Source organism: Nycticebus coucang, chromosome 4 (genome assembly GCF_027406575.1).
Source record: "Nycticebus coucang isolate mNycCou1 chromosome 4, mNycCou1.pri, whole genome shotgun sequence".
NCBI classification, from domain to species: Eukaryota; Metazoa; Chordata; class Mammalia; order Primates; family Lorisidae; genus Nycticebus; species Nycticebus coucang.
In genome coordinates, this window is record NC_069783.1 from 27,047,219 (window position 1) to 27,060,002 (window position 12,784).

Sequence of the window (12,784 nt, forward strand, 5' to 3'; positions counted from 1 at the left end):
ACAAGAAGAGAAAATTCCTGAGGAATATTTTCGTAACCTATTGGGCAATACACTCAGGAACCCATTCTTCATTTATTGCACATGCATACATAAAGTAAAATTGAAGCTTACCATGATCATCCTCTTGAAACATCTCACCTCAACTCCAATTTTCTTTTGAGAATGTAATTGTAAATCTGTGTTGATTCTAGGTTCTACATTTTGAAGTAAAATTCCATTTTTCTGTTTTGCAAGGCAAACCAATCTCTGACAATGACCTCACTTATTTTTTCACATGAAAGAGCAAGTTCACAGACGTGAATTCCATCTAAAAGTTCAATAACCTGTGGGCGGTACCTGTGGCTCAGTGAGTAGGGCGCCGGCCCCATATGCCGAGGGTGGCGGGTTCAAACCCAGCCCCGGCCAAACTGCAACAAAAAAATAGCCGGGTGTTGTGGCGGGCGCCTGTAGTCCCAGCTGCTCGGGAGGCTGAGGCAAGAGAATCGCGTAAGACCAAGAGTTAGAGGTTGCTGTGAGCCGTGTGACGCCACGGCACTCTACCCGAGGGCGGTACAGTGAGACTCTGTCTCTACAAAAAAATAAATAAATAAAAGTTCAATAACCTGTATGATACTTTCAGAAAGTGAAAAATGTACTTTGCATTTCTACTAAAATAATAACTTTATATTTAAGTTCACTATACTTCCTACCTAAATTTAAATGCTATAGTTAAAGCAGGGGGGAGGGTTGAAAATTCAAGTTAGGGTGCATAAGTTTAACTTCACAGAAAACTAAGTAAAAATATACAGAGACTATAACATTACTGGTCACAGTATACTTTTAAAAATTTTCTTCCAAATTGTCAAAAGAAATATGTATCTTATATTACTATTTATGTAAAGGATGATTTAAACACCAACAAATGTTTTGATACATGTGTCATTTTATAACTGTTTTACAAGATGACATACACCTTTCTCAGTTACAAAAAACATTCTAGGGCAGTGCCTGTGGCTCAAAGGAGTAAGGTACTGGCCCCATATGCCGGAGGTGGTGGGTTCAAACCCAGCCCTGGCCAAAAAAAAAAAAAAAATGCAAAAAACATTCTAGTTTAGTACTTAGGCAAAATAAAAGTGTGTATTTAAAAGTCACATTACAAAGAAAAACAACTCCACTACTCACTTTGATATACAACACATACACACCCTGTTTAAGATTTAGGTATAAAACAGGCAAAGCAATCTGAGGTTTTAACATATCCAAAGCTACCTGTAGAGGAGGAGAAAGGTAACTAGATCAATCTGATTCTGTTTAAATAAGCATCTTTTCTTAATGTGGTGAAATGATACACTTTTGCAAAGCAATTACCCAATTAAAGTATTTCATTTTTTTAGAATACAGTCCTATTAACTATCGTTTTATTCCCAATGGTTATGTTTATTATTATATAATTTGTCATAATACTTGACAATACATAAAATCACAAAGGTGGGGCTGGGCGCGGTGGCTCATGCCTATAATTCTAGCACTCTAGGAGGCCGAGGCAGGTGGATTGCCTGAGCTCACAGGTTTGAGACCAGCCTGAGCTAGAGCAAGACCCTCATCTCTAAAAATAGCCAGACATTGTGGTGGATGCCTATAGTCCCAGCTACTTGGGAGGCTGAGGCAAGGGAATCACTTGAGCCCAAGAGTTTGAGGTTGCTGTGAGCTATGATGCTATACCAAGGATAATGAAGTGAGACTCTGTCTCAAAAAAAAAAAAAAAAAGAAAAGAAAAAAGAATCACAATGGTATGTCTTTCACTTAGCGAAGTTAATACAGAAATTCTTCCTTAGCTATGTATGTGTATATAAATGTAGTAAAGAAAGATTCCTGTATTGTCAGTATTGCCAAGTGCAAAACATGTCATTACAACATAAAAAATTAAAACATTTGCAATAATGTGAGTTTCTATTGCCAAATTTTATAAATTTAATGATTTAGTTACACTTTGGCAATAGAAATTCACATTATTTCAAATATGTTTAAATTTTTCAATTATGTTCAGAGGAAAAGCTCTGAAAATTTAGAGGGTCCTTATGGTGCCCCATGATCGCATTAATGACACAGCTATGATTTAATAATAAAAAAAAAGAAAATTTAGAGGGTCTAAAATGTAAGAAATCATGTCCCTTATTTTCTTTTTATTATTCCTTCAATTCAGAATACAGGGCAATATTCACAAAAGATGCCAAATAAGTACAAAGAATAAACGAATGAAATTTTTCAATAAAAAATTAATTAAAAACAAAAAGTAAACCTGGTCAAACCAGAAAATAAAGCAAAATTTTGTTGGATAACTCCAGAAAGCTTAGAGTTGTTGGCACAACTGTTTACTAAATGACATAGTATTCTATTATTCTATGTTTTTTTTAAAACAGCATTAATGGGTCAAGGGACAACAATCATTATTAATTTATTCACCAGATATTTATTAAGCAATCTCTGCATACCAAGCATTTTGCTAAGTGGTGAGGATATATATGATGGGATTTTATATTCTGTTTCATGGAAATTGACATTCTAATGAAGGGATAGGCATTAATAAAAACCCAACAAATATACAAATACATAGCATAGAGAATGATGGTGACATGAAGAACAGAATTGTAAAGCAGTATAAAAGGTATAGAGAGTGGCAGGGTGGGGACAGGAGGTGCCTTTTTAATTTTTTTGAGACAAGGTCTCACTCTGTTACCCAGGTTAGAGTGCCATGGCATCAGCCTAGCTCAAAGGAACGTCAAAACTCCTGGGTTCAAGCAATCCTCCTGCCTTAGCCTTCCCAGTAGGTGGGACTGCAGATGCCTGTCACAACACTGGCTAATTTTCCTGTCTTTGGTAGAGATGTGATCTCACTCTTGCTCAGGCTGATCTCAAACTCCTGAACTTAAGTGGCCTTCCTACCTAGGCCTCCTAAAGCGCTAGGATTATAGGCAGGAGCCATTGCACCTGGCCAAGAGGTGCCATTGTATACACCGGCTGGTCAGTGAAGAGACCAGCAGAAAATAATTAAGCTTACCAGGTGGAGATTTAGGGAGGAAGTAGGCTGCAGGTGGAGCAAATACGAACACTCTGAGTATAAGGCGGGGCGCAGCAGCTCACGCCTATAATCCTAGCACTCTGGGAAGCAGAGGAGGGTGGATTGCTTGAGTTTACGAGGTTGAGACCAGCCTGAACAAAAGTGAGACCTTGTCTCTACTAAAAATAGAAAAATGAGGCAAGAGGATCACTTGAGCCCAAGAATTGGAGGTTGCTGTGAACTGTGATGCCACAGCACTCTACCCAGGGCAACAGGTTGAGACTGTCTCAAAAAAAAAAAGAAAAAGAAAAATAGTTCTTAGAGTCTAAAGTAGCCACTGTTGCCCCAGCGGAGACAAAGGGGGCAAATGGTAAGTAAGAGATGGGTCTAAACATGAAACTATAAAAATACTAGAAGAGAGTGCAGGGAAAACTCTTAAAGAAATCGGCCTGGGCAAATATTTTATAAGAAGGACCCCCAGGGCAATTGAAGCAGCCTCAAAAATATACTACTGGGACCTGATCAAACTAAAAAGCTTCTGCCCAGCCAAGAACACAGTAAGTACAGCAAGCAGACAGCCCCTAGAATGGGAGAAGATATTTTCAGGTCTGTCTCCGACAAAGGTTTAATAACCAGAATCCACAGAGAACTCAAACATATTAGCAAGAAAAGAACAAGTGTGGGTGTGGCTTGTGGCTCAAGAAGTAGGCTGCCGGCCCCATATACCAGAGGTGGCGGGTTCAAACCCAGCCCCGGCCAAAAACCGCAAAAAAAAAAAAAAAGAAAAGAACAAGTGATCCCATCACAGGCTGGGCAAGGGACTTGAAGAGAAACGTCTCTGAAGAAGACAGGTGCACCGCCTACAGACATATGAAAAAAATGCTCATCATCCTTAATCATCAGAAAAATGCAAATCAAAACTACTTGGAGATATCATCTAACTCCAGTAAGATTAGCCCGTATCACAAAATCCCAAGACCAGAGATGTTGGTGCGGATGTGGAGAAAAGGGAACACTCTACACTGCTGGTGGGAATGCAAATTAATACATGCCTTTTGGAAAGATGTGTGGAGAACACTTAGAGATCTAAAAATAGACCTGCCATTCAATCCTGTAATTCCTCTACTAGGTATATACCCAGAAGACCAAAAATCACATTATAACAAAGATATTTGTACCAGAATGTTTATTGCAGCCCAATTCATAATTGCTAATTCATGGAAAAAGCCCAAGTGTCCATTGATCCACAAATGGATTAATAAATTGTGGTATATGTACACCATGGAATATTATGCAGCCTTAAAGAAAGATGGAGACTTTACCTCTTTCATGTTTACATGGATGGAGCTGGAACATATTCTTCTTAGTAAAGTATCTCAAGAATGGAGGAAAAAGTATCCAATGTACTCAGCCCTACTATGAAACTAACTTATGGCTTTCACATGAAAGCTATAACCCAGTTATAACTAAGAATAGGGGGAAGGGGGAGAGGGAGGGGAGGGAGGGGGGAGGATGGGAGAAGGGAGGGTGATTGGTGGGATTACACCTGTGGTGCATCTTACAAGGGTACATGTGAAACTTAGTAAATGTAGAATATAAATGTCTTAACACAATAACTAAGAAAATGCCAGGAAGGCTATGTTAACCAGTGTGATGAAAATGTGTCAAATGGTCTATAAAACCAGAGTATGGTGCCCCATGATCGCATTAATGTACACAGCTATGATTTAATAATAAAAATAAATAAATAAAATGATTAAGAATGTAAAAAAAAAAAGATGGGTCTAAGGCAGTGGGTGAGGATGGGGGGGGACAAATTATGTAGATTCTTGTAGACCTGAGTTTTATTCAAAGGGAAAAGCCACTGGAAAGAAAGTTTAAAGAATGACAAGACCTTTTCTAAAAATTCCTTTGCCTGTGGTAAACATAAAATTTGTTATTTTAACCATTCTAAGTGTACAATTCACCGGCAGTAAGTATACCTTGACTTATTTTTAAAGTCCATAAGCAGAAAAGACTGAGAATGCAAGGAAAGATAACCATGGCAGTGGCTTACAATAGCAAACAGGAGTGGGGGTGGTATTTCGAAGTTAGAGCTACTTAGAATGTGGATTGGCTGTGAAATGTGAGAAAAAGAAACGACTCAAGGTTGAACCCAATTTTTTTTTTTTTTTTTTTTTGCAGTTTTTGGCCAGGGCTGGATTTAAACCTGTCACCTCCAGTATATGGGGCTGGCGCCCTACTCCTTTGAGCCACAGGCACCGCCCAGAATCCAAAATTTTTTAGCATAAGCCACTGGAAGAATGGAGACATCATCTATGATGAGGAAAGTGATGAACACCATAGGAGCAGCAAGCTTGTGGATAAGGAGACTTCAAGTTTGGACAAGTGTTTAAGGTGTCTATTAATATCCAAGTGGATATTTCAATGACTGAAGCGAAGCATCAACAGATGGACAGATTGTAGTTTTAGCACACTGTTGATTAGGACCAAAATCAGATAACCAAGAAGTCTGCTAATCCTCTTGAATGCTCTGTTCCCAGTTATCAGCATTGCCATTCATCCAGTTACTCAACCCAGAAACTTGGAGTCATCATTTTCTCTTTTATTCCTTTCTTTCTTTGTAAAAGGCTAGTCAAGGAGCTATCACTTTCTGTACTTTGAACTCTCTTTTGAGAATCTGTGGGGTTTTGAAGCTTCCATTAGAATAAAAGTCCCACAGATCTATCTCTCAAGTGTTTCTTAAATTAATCCTATGGACATTACCTTGTTGGAATATTACAATAGCTTTCTGCATAGACCAGTGATTTTTCAACTGGTGTGTGTGCCTCAAAACTTTTTAAAGATCATGAATTAAATTATATTTGAAAGAAGTTCAAAACATGGTAAGTATATTTGTTTTTTGTTTTTTGTAGAGACAGAGTCTCACTTTATCGCCTTCGGTAGAGTGCTGTGGTGTCACACAGCTCACAGCAACCTCCAACTCCTGGGCTTAGGCGATTCTCTTGCCTCAGCCTCCCAAGCAGCTGGGACTACAGGCGACTGCCACAACACCTGACTATTTTTTTTGTTGTTGTTGCAATTTGGCCGGGGGTGGGTTTGAACCCACTACCCTCGGTATATGGGGCCGGTGCCCCATATACCATATCTTTTGTTTTACTCTTTTTTTTTTTTTTTGATCAACATAATTTATGCTGCCAAAGTTTCACTATAGGTCAGTGGTTCTCAACCTTCCTAATGCCGTGATGTATTTTCATTGTTACAAAAGGGTCGTGACCCACGGGTTGAGAACCGCTGCTATAGGTTCAAGTGTGCTGTGAGATAAAAAAAGATTGAAAAACACTATTCTAGATTGAAAGTTCTTTGGAATGTATAATTCATACTTAACACAGTATATGGCAAATGGCAGGTCCTTAATAAAGCTTGTTGAATCAAGAAACAAAAGTGGTTCAGTAATTGAAAAGAAGGTGACAATCCTCCAGCTAGATGATTAAGGGCTATTCCATGCAGTCAATGACTTTGATCTAAACTGTGAAGGGAGAGTAGAGTTTAAATAGGTGGAGAAAAGGGGAAAGGAGGGAAATCTTAATGAAAATCATAACATTTATAATGCTTAGTATGTACCAGGCACTAGTCTATGCACCTTACATGAATTCTCTCATTTAGTCCTCATTCCTGTTTAATCTGTGAGGTAACTGAGGCATGGAAAGATTGGCTTACCCAAGGTCACACTGGCTATTAAAGAGCTCAGCCGTGAATCAGACTAAATGGATTCTAAAACTTATTTCCCTCTAGTCCTTTCCCTTCCTTTTTTTTTCTGAGACAGAATCTCACTCAGTCACCCTCGGTAGAGTACTATGGACTCACAGCTCACAGCAACCTCAGACTCTTGGGCTCAAGAGATCCTCTTGCCTCAGCCTCCCAAGTAGCCTGGACTACAGACAACTGCTATAACACTTGGCTAGTTTTTCTAGTTTTTTAGTAGAGACAAGGTCTTGCTTTGCTCAGGCCGGTCTCGGCCTCCCAGAGTGCTAAGATTACAGGTGTGAGCCACCATGCTCAGCCCTTTCCCTTCCTTTCCTCTCCTCATAGTCACTGTTCTGAAGTTGATAACATTCCTAAATAATTTTATACTTTTATAACATATGTATATAGCTTCAAACAATATATGTTGTGTAGCTGTAAATTTTACACATAGGTGACCGCTCCACATGTTCTTTTCTAATGCTTTTCTCACTAAGCACCATGTCTTGGAGAATTATTGACGCAGATATGGTACATCTATTGTCAGTGTTCCATTATGTCCATTCCCTTCTTATGGCTAGTTAAGCTGTTTCCAAAATTGTTAACAATTTTTTAACTTTTATTGGGTACTGTCTCTTTTTCTCCTCTCCTTGCCTTTGTGGTTTAACACCTTTCTTATTCACTTACAGAAATACAGGCAGGTCACACAAAGGACTAGAGTAGAAAGGAAGATTCTGGATACCAAAAGTCTTTGAATAAGAAACTCTGATTGACTTTTCAGCAGGAGAATCAAAGTACCAGAACTGTATTTTAGGAAGATGAATCTAGAGATGAGGGGAATGGATTAGAAGAGGGGCCACACAGGAGGTGAGACAGCAGCAAGGAGAGGAATTAAGTAGTCAAAGTGAGCAATAATCAATGAAGATAACAGTGACCAGGGGGACACTGTGGGAACGTGAAGTTTATGTTTATATATGCCTTTTGATTTTTGATCAAGCACCTTCAAGTAGTACTCTTATCAATGGACAATTTTTAAGAGACTTTCTTTTTCTTTTTTGAGACAGAGCCTCAAGCTGTCACCCTGGGTAGAGTGCTGTAGCATCATAGCTCACAGCAACCACCAACTCCTAGGCTCAAGCGATTCTCTTGCCTCCACGTCTCAAGTAGCTGGGACTACAGGCGCCCGCCACAACGCCCGGCTATTTTTTGGTTGCAGCCTTCATTGTTTGGCAGGCCTGGGCTGGATTCAAACCCACCAGCTCAGGTGTATGTGGCTGGCGCCTTAGCCACTTGAGCCACAGGTGCCGAGCCTTAAGAGACTTTCTTAAGAATACTCTTCGTGATCTAGTTTTTACTTAGTCTTTCTGTGCTCTAACTTGTTTATGATCACCAGCTACAGTTCTTTGGCCCTAACAGTAGATAACTCTTCTCCCGTAGCTGGAACCCCTCCTTCTCCTATATTCTCTCATACTGAGTATTCATCTGGCACTATTATTCAAGAGAGATTCAACTGGATTAATCTAATAAGAAGTATTCTTTTAGATCAGGGATGATTCAGCAGGTTTCTACAAAGGTTCGACAACATTGTTAAAACCCTTTGTTGTGTTTCATGCTCATCAAGCAAAGTTCTGATGACCAATTGATCTCCCAGGTATCTTTGGCATTCCTATGGATGGCCTAAGTAGAGCCCTTTCCTTCTTATTGAGCTGTAATGTGCAAGAAAAAAAGAACTGTGGTCTCTGTGTACAGTAAGCTGTGCCGCAGTATAGGTGTTATATTACAGATAATAAAAATCATTTTCTTTTTTCTTTCAACTGTGCTTCATTTCTCACCAAAATAATCCAACCTTCTAGCAGCCAATTAAGGAAAGCAAGGAAGACTCCTTACCAAGGCCTCTCAGTCTGTAGTGTCGAGCTATGAACTGTTAAGTGGCGTCACCGAGAATAAGGCAAATTATACTGGAATTCTGAAACTGTGAAGCCAGATATTGCCTCTCTGTCGCACACCACCTTAGGTCACAGCTTAAAATATCCTCTAGTTACCTGCTTTTTACCTTCATACTATTCTGCCTCTTCTCGCTAACTCAACCTCCCACTGTTCCTCCTCCACTCCACTTACTGGAGCTTTGTTTATGATAAATGCCTCTACTGTCAACATCATTCATGAACACACTGACCTTAACTGTCTAAAGTGTCTCTTGCCAACTCCCTCTGCAATGGAGGCTACTTACCCCCCCAAATCTCCCTCTGGCTAGGTTTTGGGCTCAGTATACTCCCAGTGCTGCTTCCCAATTATTCCTTTATCGTGGAAATGCTGAGGATCCTGATGCTCAACTACTGGTCTTTGGTCACTAGCCCACGTTCAGTGACAACTCTGGCAGCTGACTCATAGTCTCTCTTCCCCAAATCCCCCTCATATTAAAGTTAAAGGAAAATATTCTTTGCACGTTTACAGACAGAAATGGTACGAATAAGGAAGATCCTAGCCCATACAAAAGAAGCCTCATCCTTATTTTCCTTGTACTCAAAAGTAGTAACATAAACTTACTGTATCAAATGTTAAAGATTTTATGTCTTTAGATGCTTCTGAAATATACCTATGAATAAAATCCATATTTTTAGGCCACTCTTTTACATGACTTAATTCCCATGAATCAGGCCAGTGTTTGTAATGCTTCTTAGCCAGATCATGGTGGTCTTTTCATATTTCAAGACTTATGACTTATCCTTGTCCTTTTTACTTAAGTAAAAAAAAAAAATTGATATTTCATAGTGTTAATCAGTTCATTAAAAAGTGTCAAAATTTATTTTGCAAACGTATTACATGTATGTGAAAAAATAATTCAAATATAGTAGAACCTCTACTAAGGAGACCCCCCCCAAGGGACAAGCTGATCAACACATGGAGGTGATCAACACATGGAGGTGGTCAACATAAAGAACTAGGTCTACTCCACTGCTATGTAAATGGGATGCATGTCCTCCTGTCTGTGAAAATTAGGTCAACTTGAGGGGTCAACTATGGAGGTTCCACTGTAGTTCAAAGTTAGAAAGGCCCTCCTCCCATCTGTGATCTCCAACTAATCTCCCTTTCTCGAGGCAACCGTATTTCCAGTTATTTACCCTTCCCACGATGGTCACTGCCTGTGCTGGCATGCACGGATCTCTGTATTTAACAAACATTGAGGTGAATCCTACACACAGTCCTGTATCACACTTCTTACTGACCAATGTCATTTCAGCAATTATAGACAACGCTGCATTCTTTTTTTAACTTGCTTTCTTCTGAACAGCTATTATATTCCAGTGTATGTCTATGCCATAATTTTTTTTTCTTTGCAGTTTTTTTGGCCAGGGCTGGGTTTGAACTGGCCACCTCTCGCATATGGGGCCGGCGCCCTACTCCTTTGAGCCACAGGCACTGCCCTGTTTATGCCATAATTTAACCGATTACCTACCAATGAACATTTAGGTTGTTTCTAGTCACGTCATAATACAATAATACTGCAGTGAAAATCCTTGTGCCTACGTCTTTGTACCATGAGCCAGTATATCTCTATAGGGTAAAGTCCTAAAAATAAAATTGCTGGCCCAAGGGGTATTGTCAACTTTTTATTTTGAAAAATATTAACAAACTTTCCTCCAAATACGTAGTACCAATTTATATGTCTGCCAATAATATATTAGAGTGCCTACTTCTCCATACTCTCTCCAACAAAATTATCAAACATCTTAATTTGTGTCAGTCTAAAAAGGGAATGAAGTTTAGGATTGTAGTTTTAACTTGCATTTCTTTTATTATGAATGAGGTTGAACCTTTCGTATTTAAAAAATGTATTTGTACCCTGTGTGTGTCTGAAGAATTTTCAAACTATTTGGTAACACTGTGATTCCAGAGAAGTTACTACAATTTTAACTCAAGGAAATCAACTTTCCACCCACCTCCATCCCAGGTGATCTAAAATCATTTGGAGGTTATCCCAGATTTATCAGTCTATAGTTTATTAATGAAATGCTTTAATTCCAGGGTGTTTTTTGAAACGTAATTCCAGCTACAAGTCATCATGTTCTCAGAGGTAAAAATTAATGTTAATAGCAACATAAGCTAAACAATTAGAACAGGGAATTATGGAGGAAAAAGATATTCATTACATAGGAAAGTGGCAATAATTTATTGATCACTTGTGGTTTGGGATTATTCACTCCATGACACTCTTGCAATTCTATTTTAGACACATAGGCACTTCTCCTTTCTAACAAATTTTCATAAATCCACTTTGTCAAATGAAAGCGTGCATTTGCGAATTTGTCATTGATAAGGAAAAAACTGGCTCAGTGCCTATAGCTCAGCGGCTAAGGTGCCAGCCACATACACCAGAGCTGGTAAGTTGCAACCTAGCCCGGGCCTGCCAAACAACAATGACAACTACAACTGAAAAAAATAGCTGTGCGTTGTGGCGGTTGCCTGCAGTCCTACCTACTTGGGAGGCTGAGGCAAGAGAATCGCTTGAGCCACAGAGTTTGAGGTTTTCAGAAACAAAAACTGGAAATAACAACAAAAAGAGTTTGAGGTTGCTGTGAGCCGTGACGCCACAGCACTTTACCAAGGGTGACAAAGTGACACTCTGTCTCAAAAAAAAAGATAATAAGGAAAAAACAATCTTTAACTATGTACAGAAAAGAGCCAAACAAAAGATTTGAGAAGCCCAGAATGAATTTACTGTCCTCATACAATCTGGATAAAGTTCATATGTGATATATGATGGTATTGGGTCAAAGAACAAAAGGGAGATATAAGCTTAATTTCAGTATATGTCCATTTGTAATTTTTTTACAAAAATCTATACCCAAAGAGTTTACTGTGACTGTTGAGCAATCTATTATCAGGTAGGGAAGGGAACACTGCAAAGTCAGACCAGCCCAAGTGACCTTAACACTCAGAAAAACTAAGTAGTCAAAGGGGGCACTAATCAACTAGGATAAAAATAACAAGAAATAAAAATAGTAGAATCCTAAAAATAATTACTTTTAATGATATACCTGTTGATTTTCGATCAGACACCTGCCCTCTAGCAATACTTTTACCATCTGACAATTTTTAGAGACCTTCTGAAAGACAAGTCTTCATGATCTAACTTTTACGTAATAGTTCTGTATTATGATCAACTTATTTATGAACACCAACTACACTCCTATGGCCCTAACAGGACATAACTCTTCTCCAGCAGCCCCTCCTTCCATATTCTCTCATGCTGAGTATCATCTTGCGCTATTACTCAACAAGAACATGTACACATGTGGACCAAAAGGCAAGCAGAAGAAGGCTCAGAGCAACACTGTTAGTAACACCCAGCTCAAAATTCCATTACCAGTTGAACAGATCAACTGTGATTTATGTATAAAATAGAGTATTAAACAGCAGCAAAAATGAAAATATTGCTGTATGCAATGTCTGACTCTCACAAACATAACAAGAATGATTCCACTTATGTAAGATTCAAAGTAGGCAAAACTAATCAGTGGTGATAAAATTAGAACAGTGATCACCTCTGGGGAAGATCAGGGACTGGGAAGGGACAGAAGGAGGCCTCAGTGGTACAGGAACATTCGCTGCCTTGACCTAACAACTACACAAGTGTGGTCACTATAAAAAAATTCATTGAGGTGTACACTTATGATCTGTATGCTTTTTTTGCAGCTATCTTATGCTCCAATAAAATGATTATTTTTTTAAAAAGTAGAAGCATTACAGAACATGGAGGAAACAAGAGAAAGCAAAGAAAATTGAGGAAGGGATAAAAAGAGAGACTGGAATAAATGTGCAAAATGGAAAGAAAAATAGTTGCTTATATTTGGTTTTGAGGAGAATGTTCTCTATCACAAAGGCGTGTACCCTGTTTTCCCCAAAATAAGACATCCTCCGAAAATAAGACCTACTTAAAGGAAAGATAAGATGTCCCCTGAAAATGACATCTTTGGGAGCACACCTTAAAATAAGACACTG

General features: G+C 38.9%; 1 protein-coding gene across 1 annotated transcript in view; it reads right to left on the bottom strand.

The window, feature by feature from the left end:
• The window catches only part of TRMT61B (tRNA methyltransferase 61B), a 31,966-nt gene that overhangs the window by 1,460 nt on the left and 17,722 nt on the right, over positions 1–12,784 (bottom strand). The window contains 6 exon segments of the mRNA XM_053589321.1: positions 112–141; positions 144–239; positions 242–336; positions 1,172–1,248; positions 9,329–9,513; positions 10,177–10,182. Coding sequence (XP_053445296.1) covers positions 112–141; positions 144–239; positions 242–336; positions 1,172–1,248; positions 9,329–9,513; positions 10,177–10,182 — 489 coding nt within the window.